The 13,071-nt window shown below is 38.1% G+C and overlaps 1 protein-coding gene across 1 annotated transcript in view; it reads right to left on the bottom strand.

Annotated features, from left to right (window-relative positions):
- The window catches only part of PTPN9 (protein tyrosine phosphatase, non-receptor type 9), a 70,631-nt gene that overhangs the window by 22,770 nt on the left and 34,790 nt on the right, over positions 1-13,071 (bottom strand). The window contains exons 4-5 of the mRNA XM_027520753.1: positions 12,724-12,848; positions 7,527-7,632 (exon numbers count right to left, since the gene is read on the bottom strand). Coding sequence (XP_027376554.1) covers positions 7,527-7,632; positions 12,724-12,848 — 231 coding nt within the window. The remainder of the gene's footprint in view (positions 1-7,526; positions 7,633-12,723; positions 12,849-13,071) is intronic.

The raw sequence follows: 13,071 nt of genomic DNA, 5'->3' as shown, positions 1-13,071 counted from the left end.
CTTTATATTGATATCTGTGTGTTTATAATCATTTTTGACTCATCTCTTCATCTATTTATATATTCATTCATTCAGTCAAACAATATGATCTCCTGGGCATGAAGACAAATGAGGTCTAAAAGAAAGGAGACACCCTGATCTGCACAAGGCATAGAACTAAATATTATTTCTTTTTAAGCCACAGCTCTTTGTTTCATTTAGTTTCTCAACACTCCAGTCCTGCTCATAGGCAGGGATAATGAGTAATACTGTACTTCTCCTGGGAAGAAATTATTCCCAGCTTTATAATAGTATTTTAAAGTACTGTAATAGCATTTTAAAATATGAAAGATAAATATGAGAAAATCAGCCACCCTATAAATACTAATCACCAGAAAAGTATAATGGTAAAAAGACTCTGGTTTATAATAGTATTTGTACACAAAAGCACCATCTCTCTCCCTGTATGATACTGGTCTTACAAAAAAGATGATTTATCCTTGGAGTTTACTATGTTTATACATATATACATGTACATTTTTTAGCCTAAGAATATACATCATAAGAAACATGTAAGACACGTAGTTTTTAAATTTTATTGAAAGACATAACAAAAGACTTTAAAAAATCCATAAAACAAAGCATTCCTGGACAGGTGAAGATGAGGCTGTAAAGTCAATTCTCCTTAAACTAATTCATTATATCCAAATTAAATTCTAAAGTGTCTTATCTACCAGAACTTGACTGAATGACTCTAATGTTCATCTAATCAAAAGATGATGATTTTTTAAAAGCATTTTCTCAACAGATTTATAATTTTGAAAAAGTGATTACCTCTGTGGAATGGCACTGGGGTGTATGAAGGAGGGGTTAGAGACTTTTCCTTGAATTACCTTTTTTGTTTGTTTTTATAATTTAAAAAAAGGTATAAAGTTTGTTTTTAGTATGCATGTTATATACCAGTAAAAATTTAAGTAAAAGCACACAAAAGTGCATGTAAAAGAACAAAAGTGTAAAAATAGAACAATTTTTAGAAATAAAAGAATATAGGGAAGCTTATCCTATAAACTGTTAAACTTCATTATAAGGCTACAATAAATGTAAAAAGTGAGTATGTTGGTCTGGATGCCTAGATCAATAGAACAGGGAGTCTAGAAATAGACACACTTACCATATGGAAATTTAGTATAAGATAAAGGTGTTATCCGAAGTAAGTAGGGAAAAAAGTGTATTAGTTAACAAATATCACCAAGACAGTTATTTGAAAACAAATTATTTTGTCCATAATATTATGTACTATGCATATTATTAAATGTAAAATATGTAATACAGTATATTAAAACTGTAATGAAAAATTGAGAAAACATAGTACTATATGACGAGACATAGTCATATTGAGCAAATTATAAACTGCAAAAATGCTGGTAACACATACTTAATAATATTCCTAATATTCTTAATAACAAATCTTGCAAATTAATGAGACAAACACTTCAACAGAAAAATGGGTAGAATATATAAGCAGAAAAAATTTTTTAAAGAAACACTGATGTTAAATGTGAAAATAAGTTAAAGTTCATCAGTAATAAAAAAACACCAAATAAAGACATGAATATAATTAAAATCCAAATAATAAATGATGATGAGAATCTAGCAAACAAGGATGTTGATGGGAGTATAAATCTGAACTAAGGTTTTAGAGGACTATTTGGCAATATTTAGCAAATTTTAAATGTGCCTACCTTTTGACCATAAATATCTGCTTATAGAAATTTATCCTGAGGAAATAATTCACCAAATATACAAAAATAAATGTAAAACAATGTTCACTGAAACCTTTATAACAACATAAAAAAATAGAATAAACTTCATTTTTTCTGCTTGGTATATCAACAACAGGAACACTTTTTGCAAGGGACTTCTCTGGTGTTCCCAGTGGTTAAGAATCTGCCTGACAATGCAGGCAGTGCTGCTAAGTCACTTCAATGGTGTCTGACTCTTTGTGACCCCATGGACTGTAGTCCACCAGGTTCCTCTATCCATGAGATTCTCAAGGCAAGAATACTGGAGTGGGTTGCCATGCCCTTGTCCAGGGGATCTTTCCAACCCAGGGATCGAACTGATGTCTCATTATGTCTCCTGCATTAGCAACCGGGTTCTTTACCACTAGCGCCACCTGGGAAGCCAGCCAATGAAGGGGGACATGGCTTCAATCTCTGGTCCGGGAAGATCCCACATTCTGTGGAGCAGTTAAGCCTAGGTGTCACAACTAGTGAGCCTATGTGCCGCAAATACTGAAGCCCCCCAGGCCCTAGAGCCTGCGCTCTGCAACAAGAGAAGTCACACAATGAGAAGCCCACACACCACAAAAAAGAGCAGCCCCCACTTGCTGCAACTAGAGAAAGCCCACGCAGCAGTGAAGACCCAGCACAGAAAAAAACAAAAGTTGTGCAGCCATTTAAAAAAGTGAGGGAAAAAATGAGCTCAGAGCTATACGTACTGACATATAGACGACAAAGATACATTGTTAAGTAAAAAAATGGCAAATTACAACTGCTGAATATAATATGCCATACTTGTAAAGAAAAGTAATTATCCTCATCCCATATGTATGTATACCTACATACACATGTACACATTTTAAAAGCTTGGACCTTGGACATACATACCCTAAGTTCTTTATACTGATAATTTTCAAGGGGTGGAATTATAAGTAATAGCTCTGTACTTATTGGAGAAGGCAATGGCAACCCACTCCAGTACTCCTGCCTGGAGAATCCCATGGATGGAGGAGCCTGGTAGGCTGCAGTCCATGGGGTCGCTGGGAGTCGGACACGACTGAGTGACTTCACTTTGACTTTTCACTTTCATGCATTGGAGAAGGAAATGGCAACCCACTCCAGTGTTCTTGCCTGGAGAATCCCAGGGATGGGGGAGCCTGGTGGGCTACTGTCTATGGGGTCGCACAGAGTCGGACACGACTGAAGCGACTTAGCAGCAGCAGCAGCTGTACTTATTAGCTGTATTACCTTCAGCAAGTTCTTGTACTTTCTAGGCCTAAGTTTCTAGATCTATAAAATGGGTACAATAATAGTAATAGCCATCACAACTCACGGGAATGATATCAGGATTAATTGAGGATTAAATGATATCAGGATTAATTAATTTAAACATGAAGTTAGAACTGTATTCAAAACATTCAGTAAGTGTTAACAAATATTACTTTATAAGTGCCAGCATTAATAAATTTTCTGAACATTCATGTACTTTTAGTCATGTATTTCTCTTTTTTTTAACTCACTCATTTATTTTTACTGTCGGCTGCACTTCATCTTCTTTGCTGCAGCGTGCGGGCTTTCTCTCATTGCAGCAAGTAGGGCTACTCTCCAGTTGTGGTGCGCGGGATCTAGAGCGCTGCCAGTAGCCGTGGTGCACGGGCTCAGTTTCCCCACAGCATGTGCAATCCTCCTGAACCAGGGATCGAACCTGTGTGCCCTGCATTAGCCGGCAGACTCTTAACCACTGGACCACCAGGAAGTCCCAGTCATGTTTCATAATCAGAAAAATAAACATTTATTCTTTGGGCTAGACAAATTCCACATTGTCTAGTAAAGGTAAATTTCACACTGCATGGTTTAAATGGTTCATCTAAAACAATAGTTAAGAGTCCATATGATGGCTACTAAAATAGGTTATGACATTTTAAAATTTAAAACAAGGATTACTCCTAAGAAAGTTACCAAGATGGGGAAAATCTATTCAGAGCAACTTACGAAGTCATAGATTATTTATACTTTTATTCTAGTGTCACAGTAACTATTGGAAATTAATTCACACTGAATAGAAATCTAAAGTGTGAGACTGTGCATTAAAGACAAACTTCTATTTATAACTTTCATAAGAATGAGGATGGTAGGGGACTGCATTTAAAATTTTATCTATTCCCAATGATGGAGCAACAAGTCACTAAAGAGAACATATAGATATATGGATTTTAAAGCAACCAAACTTTTATTTCATTGTTTGAATTTATATAACAAAACATCTACAGTATTTTTATTATTTTGCAGCAAATAAAGGAGGACATACAAACAGCAAAAAAACATTTGAAGAAAAAGATATCATGTTTTTAAGGAGTTCAAACAACAAAAAAAGGATACTATTATTTTAAAATTCTATATTCAAAAAAGGAGAAAAATTATAGAATTCAGTAGTGGGACAGTTAAAGGAAACAGATACTCTTATTTGTTGGTGACAATGTATATTTCTTTTCCATTTTTATCAAGGGTAACCTAGTGATGTATAAGAGAGACACAAGAATATTCATAATCTTTAGCCAAATAATCCAACTCTCAGAAATATCTTCTTAAAATAAGTTAAGAGAAAGAGTGAAAATAATCATAATAGTATTATTAAACCTGAAAACAATCTGAGTAATACAGAAAGGTGGTTAGATAGTTAAAGTGTCTATGATATATTAACTTACCAAGTTATTGTGACTCTATTAAAACTGATAAGTAAAAGGCCTATGTTGTGGAAAGGAGAGGCTATTTAGTATGCAGAACTGGAAAAAAAAAATAGCTATCCATATGGAAAAAAAGTCAGATTCCTACATCTCATACCATATTCGAAAATCAACTCCAGATGGATTAAGGTCTTAAATGACAAAAACAAAATTTTAAACTTTTAAAAGAAAATAGTTCCTCAAAAAATTAAATGTAGAATCACCATATGATCTAACAATTCCACATGTAGGCATACACACCGAAGAATTGAAAGCAAGGACTCAAACAGATGCTGTAACACCAGTGTCCACAGCAGCATCGTTCACAATAGCCAAAGCGTGGAAACAACCCAACTGTCATTTGACAAATGAATGGATTAACAACACAAGGTATATACATATGATAGAATATTATTCAGCCTTAAGAAGGAATGAAATTCTGATACATGCTCCAATACAGATGAATCTTTAAAATATCAGGCTAAGTGAAATAAAACAGACACAAAGGGCAAATATTGCATGACTCCATTTACATGAGGACCTAGAATAGGCAAATTCATAGAGACAGAAAGTAGAAGAGAGGTCACCGGGGACTGTGGGGGCAGAGTGGGGATATACTGTTTAATGAGCACTGAGTTTCTGTGTGGGATGATGAACAGTTCTGAAAATGGATAGTGGTAAAGGGTTACATTGTGAATGTACTTAATGCTACTGAACTGTACACTCAAAATTGTTAACAACAGTAACCATAAGATTGTGTATAAGTGTGTATTTTATCACAATAAAAAATTAATGCATATGGTGCAATCAGTGGTGGAGCAGTAAAAAAATAAATATTTAATATTATTTTTCTGACTTTAGAATAGGGAAGGACTTATGATGCAAAATGTATTAAGCAGAAATTAAACACAGACACATTTAACCATATTAAAATGAAGAACTTTTGTTAGTCAAAAGGACTCTACAAAAAGTGAAAAAGCAAGCTATAAACTGAGTATATGTGTGTATATGTACATACATGTGTATGTATGTATATAGATGTGTATGTATGTACATATACAAGTGTGTGTGTGTGTTAGTTGCTCAGTTGTGTCTGACTCTTTGCGACCCCATAGCCTGTAGCCCACCAGGCGCCTCTATCCATGAGATTCTCCAGGCAAGAATACTGGAGTGGGTTGCCATGCCTTCGTCCAGGGGATGTTTCCGACCCAGGGATTAAACCCGGGTATCCTGCATTGCAGGCAGATTCTTTACCCTCTGAGCTACCAGAGAAGCCTGACATACACACAAAGAGATTAGTACTAATACATAAACAACTACATAAATGGATGATAGGAAAATGGGTAAAAGTCATAAATAGGCACTGTGCAGAAGAAAACATAAATGGCCAATAAATATATGAAGAGATACTTAATCTCACTAATAAAAGAGATTTTGAGTTATATCACAAGATACCATTTTATACCTGTTGATTGGGAAAAATTAAGAAGTACAACATTATCATGTATTGGAAAGGATGTGGAAAATTTACACATAGCAGGTAGGCACAACCATTTTGGAAAACAATTAAACACTATCTTATAAAACTGAATCTTCCCAGGCCTTATGACCCAGTAACTCTACTCCTAGATGTATACTCTAGAGCATTTTCAGTGGGGGTGGTATCGCCCCCAGAGGGTGAAATTAGTTCTGAGAAGACTGGGAATGGGAAAAATGGTCCAAACATACCTGCTCTCTTTGCACACAAAGCACAGATACACATTCTGCCTTAGAGATACTCTCCCACACACTCACCAGAAGACATGTATAAGAATGTTCGCGGCAGCACTGTTTCTAATATTAATAGCAAAAATCATAAAACCACCCAAGGAGCCATCAATAGAAATGGATAAACAAAATGGTATATTCACCAATGGATGAGGAATTAAAAGGCATGAATCCTTCAACCATCAATTAAAAAGGAATGAATATCAGCTACAAACCACACTAGCAATTTTAGCAACACAGTGATGAGTGTAAAAATGTAAGTCCCAGTGAACAACATGCATTATAATATTCTCTTTCTATAATTTCTGCTGTAAAGCTGTAGTAGTAAATGAACACTTCTAAACATCCAGTTCCACAATACTCCCAAGTGAGGTACTAGAACAAAGACTACACAGACTCCTGGGTGAATGTTTTTCCCACTGCAGGTTGTCATGCATCGGGTCCTGAAATCAATTTAGTAAGTCACGACTAACACTTTAGAAATATGATATAGAATAGAATAATCAAAATGACTATACAGAGCAAAGGTAAAGTTTGTTTTATGAAACATTTTTGTTTTATAAATATGTACACAAAGATCTATACACCTATATCCTTGGGTTCTGAAATCTAAACATCTCTGAAACCACTGGTTTCTATTGTTAGTTTGGTGCAAAAATCCATGCGACAGCAAACTCTGACCTGAAATTTCACAGGTTATTTATGACCTTTGTTCTTCTCCACTCATTATGAATAATACATTTCATTGCAGAAATACTTGATACTAGAGAGACATACATACCACATTATCTTTTAAAGTTCAAAATATTACATAACACTCTGGACCTAAGAGTTTGAGATAAGAGAATAAGAAACTATCTCTGTATATAACTTTATATGTATGTGTAGACTTAGTGTACATATACCTTTGTGAACTAAATTGCAATGGAAAACATGGTTCCGACTAGACTAAAACAAAAAGTCTGAAAATCACTGGCTAGGTTACATTTTTCACAGACAATGACCATCCCTAACCTTCATTAATTTTTATTCTATAAAACTCCAAGAAAGAGACATTCCATCTTTACAACTCATTGTTCCTGTGCATTTTAATTCCTCCCACTTTACTTTTAAGACTGTTTTTTATTCTGAGGAAGCAGGTATTGGTCATCATTTACAGGTGACCTTTACATTGAACATAATTCTGAAGCTTACATCATTCCTAAACCTCACAAAGAATAGAAAAAAGTAGCCACTGAAGGAGGGTTGAAAGGGTCCTCCCATAGCCCTTCCTTACCTTTAGCAAGTTCAGGACTTTCTTGCCAAGATCCAGCTCAAAGTTGGTGTAATTAGAACCGCACATGTCATAGATAAACACCAGTCCATTCCTCTGAGTTTCAAAGCTGTAAACCAATCATTGAACAAAAATATTTATAAGTAATAAGATGGATGAGGCAGATTGAAAACCTGGCTCAAAAACAAAGAACACAGAGAGTGTGTGTGGGACTGAAATAACTGCCTTCCCTGAACACCGGCCTTACAAAGAATTTATAATAAGAAATACATATTTGTACTTTGACCCTGTTTCCCGGCAGAATTCCTAAAACTTGGAATTTCCTAGGAAAGCAAGGAAGGTATCCACTGCTATATGAACGAGGTGACCCTTGGAATGCTCTTAGGACATCTAAGGATTCGGGCTGTTTGCCAGAGGAACCAACCACGTGATTAGAAAGGGTTGGAACTTCTAGTCCCACCCTCCCACACCCAGGAAGAGGACTGGCACTGGGACTGAGCTCAGTCACCAATGGCCAATGATTTAATCAATCATGCCTTGCAATGAATGAAGCCTCCAGAAAATGCCAAAAGGATATGATTTTGGAGAACTTCCAGGTTGATGAACACATGAACACATGCAGATGAACACATGTAGCCCTTTCAGAGAGGGCATGGGAGCTCCATGCCCCTTTCCCCATACCTTTACCTCCATGCATCTCTCCTGCATCTCTATGCAGGAGACCCGGATTCGATCCCTGGGTTGGCAAGATCCCCTGGAGAAGGAAATGGCAACCCACTCCAGTACTCTTGCCTGGAGAATTCCATGGACGGAGGAGCCTGGTAGGCTATAGTCCATGGGGTTGCAAAGAGTCAGACATGACTGAGCGACTTCCTCTCAGAGAGGGCATGGAAGCTCCATGCCCCTTTCCCCAAACCTTCCCTCTATGCATCTCTTCCATTTGCTGCTGCTAAGTCGTTTCAGTCGTGTCCGTCTCTGTGCGACCCCACAGACAGCAGCCCGCCAGGCTCCCCTGTCCCCGGGATTCTCCAGGCAAGAACACTGGAGTGGGTTGCCATTTCCTTCTCCAATGCGTGAAAGTGAAGTTGCTCGGTCGTGTGGACTCTTAGTGACCCCATGGACTGCAGCCTACCAGGCTCCTCCGTCCATGGGATTTTCCAGGCAAGAGTACTGGAGTGGGGTGCCATCTCTTCCATTTGGCTCTTCCTAAATTATACCCTCTTATAATAAACTGGTAACATATTAAGTACAATGTTTGAGTTCTATAAACTGCTCCAGCAAATTAATCAAACCCAAGGAGGGGGCACTGGACCCTTTGATCTATGATCAGAAGCAGAGATGACAACCTGGACTTGCCACTGGCGTCTGAAGGGACAGTCTTTTCGGACTGAACCCTTAACTTGTGTAATCTGAGGCTATCTCCAGTTATATAGTGTCAGAGTCGAGTTGAACTGCCAAATGCCCAGTTGGTGGGGGAGAACTGCTTGATACTACGGAGGAAGAAGCCCACATGTTGGAAATTGAATTATACTTATTGATGCATATTTATCCAGATTCATCAAGTACCAAACTCATAGTCTGAGAATGTTCCAGAGCATCTAGGTTATCAAAATTTGAACTGTTTTCTCCTTTATTTCTGAATCTGACTATCCAAATTCTGTACCATACTATGTTTAACTCAAAAACTTTTCTCTTCCATGAAAGTCTCCCTGATAATTGTCACCAAATGTACTACCATCATTCACATCCCTCGAAGCCCCACAAATCTTTCTGTGGATTTTTCTAGTGTCTCTTAATATACTCCAATTTTGTATAGCAATCTCATTCTCTCCTAGAGGGCAAAAACATGTTTTGTTCACCTCATTACCCTCCACAGTCCACAGCACAGTCCTTGCAAATATAATGAATGGTCACAGAATTGTAATTCAGTGGGCTCGAAGCCCATCACTAAGAAAACACTGTGGGTCTATGAAAAACTGTAAAACAAAATTCTAAACTCAATGATGATGTATTTATCTCTGATGACTTTAATGAAGGAAGAGAAAAACCTACTAATGGTCTTTGGGAGGCATCTTAAAAAGTAGATAAAGAGCTGGTGGGCCTATTCCCAGATTGAAGTTAGGGACAAAAAATATCACTTGGTCCAATCTCCTTAATTCCTAAAGTTGCACTCTTCCACCAAGCCCGATCTTCACCTGCTTCTGATCTGCACACCTACATGACTGTTAGAAATAAACTATTTGATTGGACTATTCACAGATGAGAGCAATAGTTTTCACATGTATTGACATTCAAGAAAACTTTTTGATACAAAACAAATTCCTGAAATCAGGAATCTCAATGTTACTTTGTATCCTTATTTTTTGTTTCTGGCATTACCTCCTGGAAACCTCCATAACTTCATCCTTTCAACATAATACGAGACAGAAGCACCTATCCATGAAGTAGCACTTCAAAAATCTCTGAAGTAGAACCAAGTTTCTATACGGACTTAATTTCAAATGGCCCCTCACATGTTAAAGTGAGAGCTATATCTTGTCTCCTTTTTTCACGACCCCAGAGAGACTAATTTACCAAGATCAAAGATGCTGTGTTAAATGAGTGGCCCAGCATTGAGAAGACCACCCACATCTAGAGATTTCGATTCTCTCCACAGGCTCAATAAGGGCCAAACCAGAAGAATTACAGGTTTCCCCCTCATAGCTCCAGCCCGTGGCAGGGGATTGAAACAAAGAGAAATCAGCACCAGAGAAAACAGAATTTAATAAAAGAAGTTATAGTGCATAATGATGCAGATTCTATATTCCTAGACCTGAAACTGCTCATCCTTTGAAGTCATATGAAATACAAATGCAATAGCATTTTTACTTCCCTGGGTACAGAATATAAGGTTCATTATTCAACAACAACGCTAATTCCCTACTAAGAATAACTGCTTCCCTACCCTATTGAGACTGATTCCTGAACTAGGATATAACTGGGAACACCAAGAAGACTACTGCTGCCCCTGACATTTGCTTCAAAATAATCAAAAGTAAAAGGGTGGGTGCTGCTGCTGCTAAGTCGCTTCAGTCGTGTCCGACTCTGTGCGACTCCATAGACGGCAGCCCACCAGGCTTCCCCGTCCCTGGGGATTCTCCAGGCAAGAACACTGGAGTGGGTTGCCATTTCCTTCTCCAATGCATGAAAGTGAGAAGTGAAAGTGAAGTCGCTCAGTCATGTCCAACTCTTATCGACCCCATGGACTGCAGCCTACCGGGCTCCTCCATCCACGGGATTTTCCAGGCAAGAGTACTGGAGTGGGTTGCCATTGCCTTCTCCAAAAGGGTGGGTGAGGAGCTATCAACAAAACAAGACTGGTTTCAGATCACTGTGAAAGAAGATGAATGATAGGCATGTGAAAGTTGATATGATTTGCTCTCCACCATGGGGATTTAGGAATTTTCCATCATATGATGTTGAAAAGAAGGTTCCCTGCCCTCCTAGAGCTTACCACCCAGTGGTAGGTTAAAAAAAAAAGCATAAGATAAATGACATCATAAAGCTATGTATAATTAAATACAAAATGATTGGTATTAGTAATAACTGCTATTAAAGTCAGAGTAGAAAGAATTTTATGACTAGTTGGAGGGGTGAGGGAGCCAGGCACAGAAATGGGCCTTCACAGAAGGGCAAGATTTAGTGAAGAGGGTTTCCTCCTCTTCCAAGGTAACAAAGGAAAACAAAAGTTTCTACTCACTGGTAGAATATTTCATTTAGGGGAAGAAAAGGGCTCACATTTATTTAGCCTACATGCACCCTCTGAAAAACGAGGAGTCACTGAGGATTTTTAAGAAAGTGATGGAGATCATGAGAACAAAGTTTTAATTACGTTTACCTTTGTGGTATTCCTATGGGATTCAATACTCTCACTGGAAAAAGCAAGCTTTGGTCACTGTCATGCCTGTATGAAAGCTCTGACTCTAAGCTGCTCAAAGAGGAAGCCAATGCTAAATTTCCGGTAAAAGAGCCTTCCACTCAACCCCCTGAGGTAAAGAAACATTTCAAAGGGAATTATAGTCCAGAAATTATGTCTGAAGAACAATCATAAGAAAGAAGAACTGAGAAATCCTTTCTCCTTAGTAACTTCTCGTTTTTAGAATAATGCTGTGGGTGTGGTTTGGATATATCTCCCCCTGAACACCACCAGCAGAAGCTAAGTACATGAAAGTAATAATAACAAGGCAGGAGCAAAGTGAACTAGACACAGAGCCCCACCTCAGAAAATCCTTCGGCTATCCCCATCCTCTAAGTACAGAAGTATGACTAAGATGCTTAGCTGCCTCTCACTATCTCCAGTCTCAGCCCTCGATATATGACTTCTAAGCCAGAGGACCAGTGAATGACGCTGGGAGCAATAACACACTGTAAATGGTGGGCACGAGGGAAAAAAGGATGTAAGAGAGAAAGATGACATAGTAGGAGTACAGATAGTTCTGACCAAGAGTGAAGAAACCAGGGTCTTAGACTTAGTTCAGTCAATATGCGATGACTGTAAAAAAGCCACAAAACTTCCTGGGGCCTAAGTTTCTTTGTCCATAGAACAGTAAAAATACTATTTACCTAAGAGCAGGAATGGAGACATGACCCAAGCTGGTTCTTTTGGCTTATAGAGGAGCCTGGTGGGCCACAGTCCACGGGATTGCAAAGAATCAGACACGACTGAGCGACTGAACACACAGCACACTATTTATAAAGATGATTCTGCTTAACTTATGCTCTTGGACTCCTCTCTCCTGAATGCTGATTCTTAAAATCCTCAGCATTATTCCACTTTTACAGATAAAGAAACTGAGGCTCCAGACGGTTTTGAAAATCAACACCAGGGGAGAATGGTCAGAAAGAACCAGCACAGGTCATCTTACCTTCACACTCTTTCAATAAGTAATTCTCAGTACACTAAGAATGGCTAGTTAATTAGCTTTCTTAGCTTCTGTTACCCTGAAATAGAGCCAAGCAGGTAAGGATGCAGAATACTCATCATCTTGATAGTACCTGGAAACACGCCAAGCCCTTAAGGACATGGAGTGTTTTCTATTCATAGCACTGCCTAAGGCACATCCTAGGAGCACGGTGAATGCACTGCTGAGTTTAATCAAATCAAACACTGTCACTTTCCCATCTGGATGTAGAACACCCAAAAGATAATGTCCAAGCTCACCTATCCACAGCTCTGTCCAGCAAGTAAAACAGAGCCTGAAGTACCACATGTTGGACTGACTTGTGGGGATGATGTAATCTGGCAGTGAAGAGGGCGATAGAGGCTCCTGTTGGGTCCCGAACATTCTAGAGCAAACAAAACAAGAAATATTTAGATATCAAATAGAAAAATTACAGAAATCACTAAGGATTCTTATAGGCTGGACAAAGGTTTGCCATAAAGAGCACAGATGCTGAAAATACTTCTCTGACTTGCATCAATTGCTCCAGAAAAGGAAAAAAACTTTTTAATCATCCCATGTCTGACTCTCAGCACTCCCAGGATCATATTCCTATGGAAGGAAAAAAC

The sequence above is a fragment of the Bos indicus x Bos taurus genome, chromosome 21 (assembly GCF_003369695.1).
Source record: "Bos indicus x Bos taurus breed Angus x Brahman F1 hybrid chromosome 21, Bos_hybrid_MaternalHap_v2.0, whole genome shotgun sequence".
NCBI classification, from domain to species: Eukaryota; Metazoa; Chordata; class Mammalia; order Artiodactyla; family Bovidae; genus Bos; species Bos indicus x Bos taurus.
This window is presented reverse-complemented; position numbering and strand designations above follow the sequence as displayed.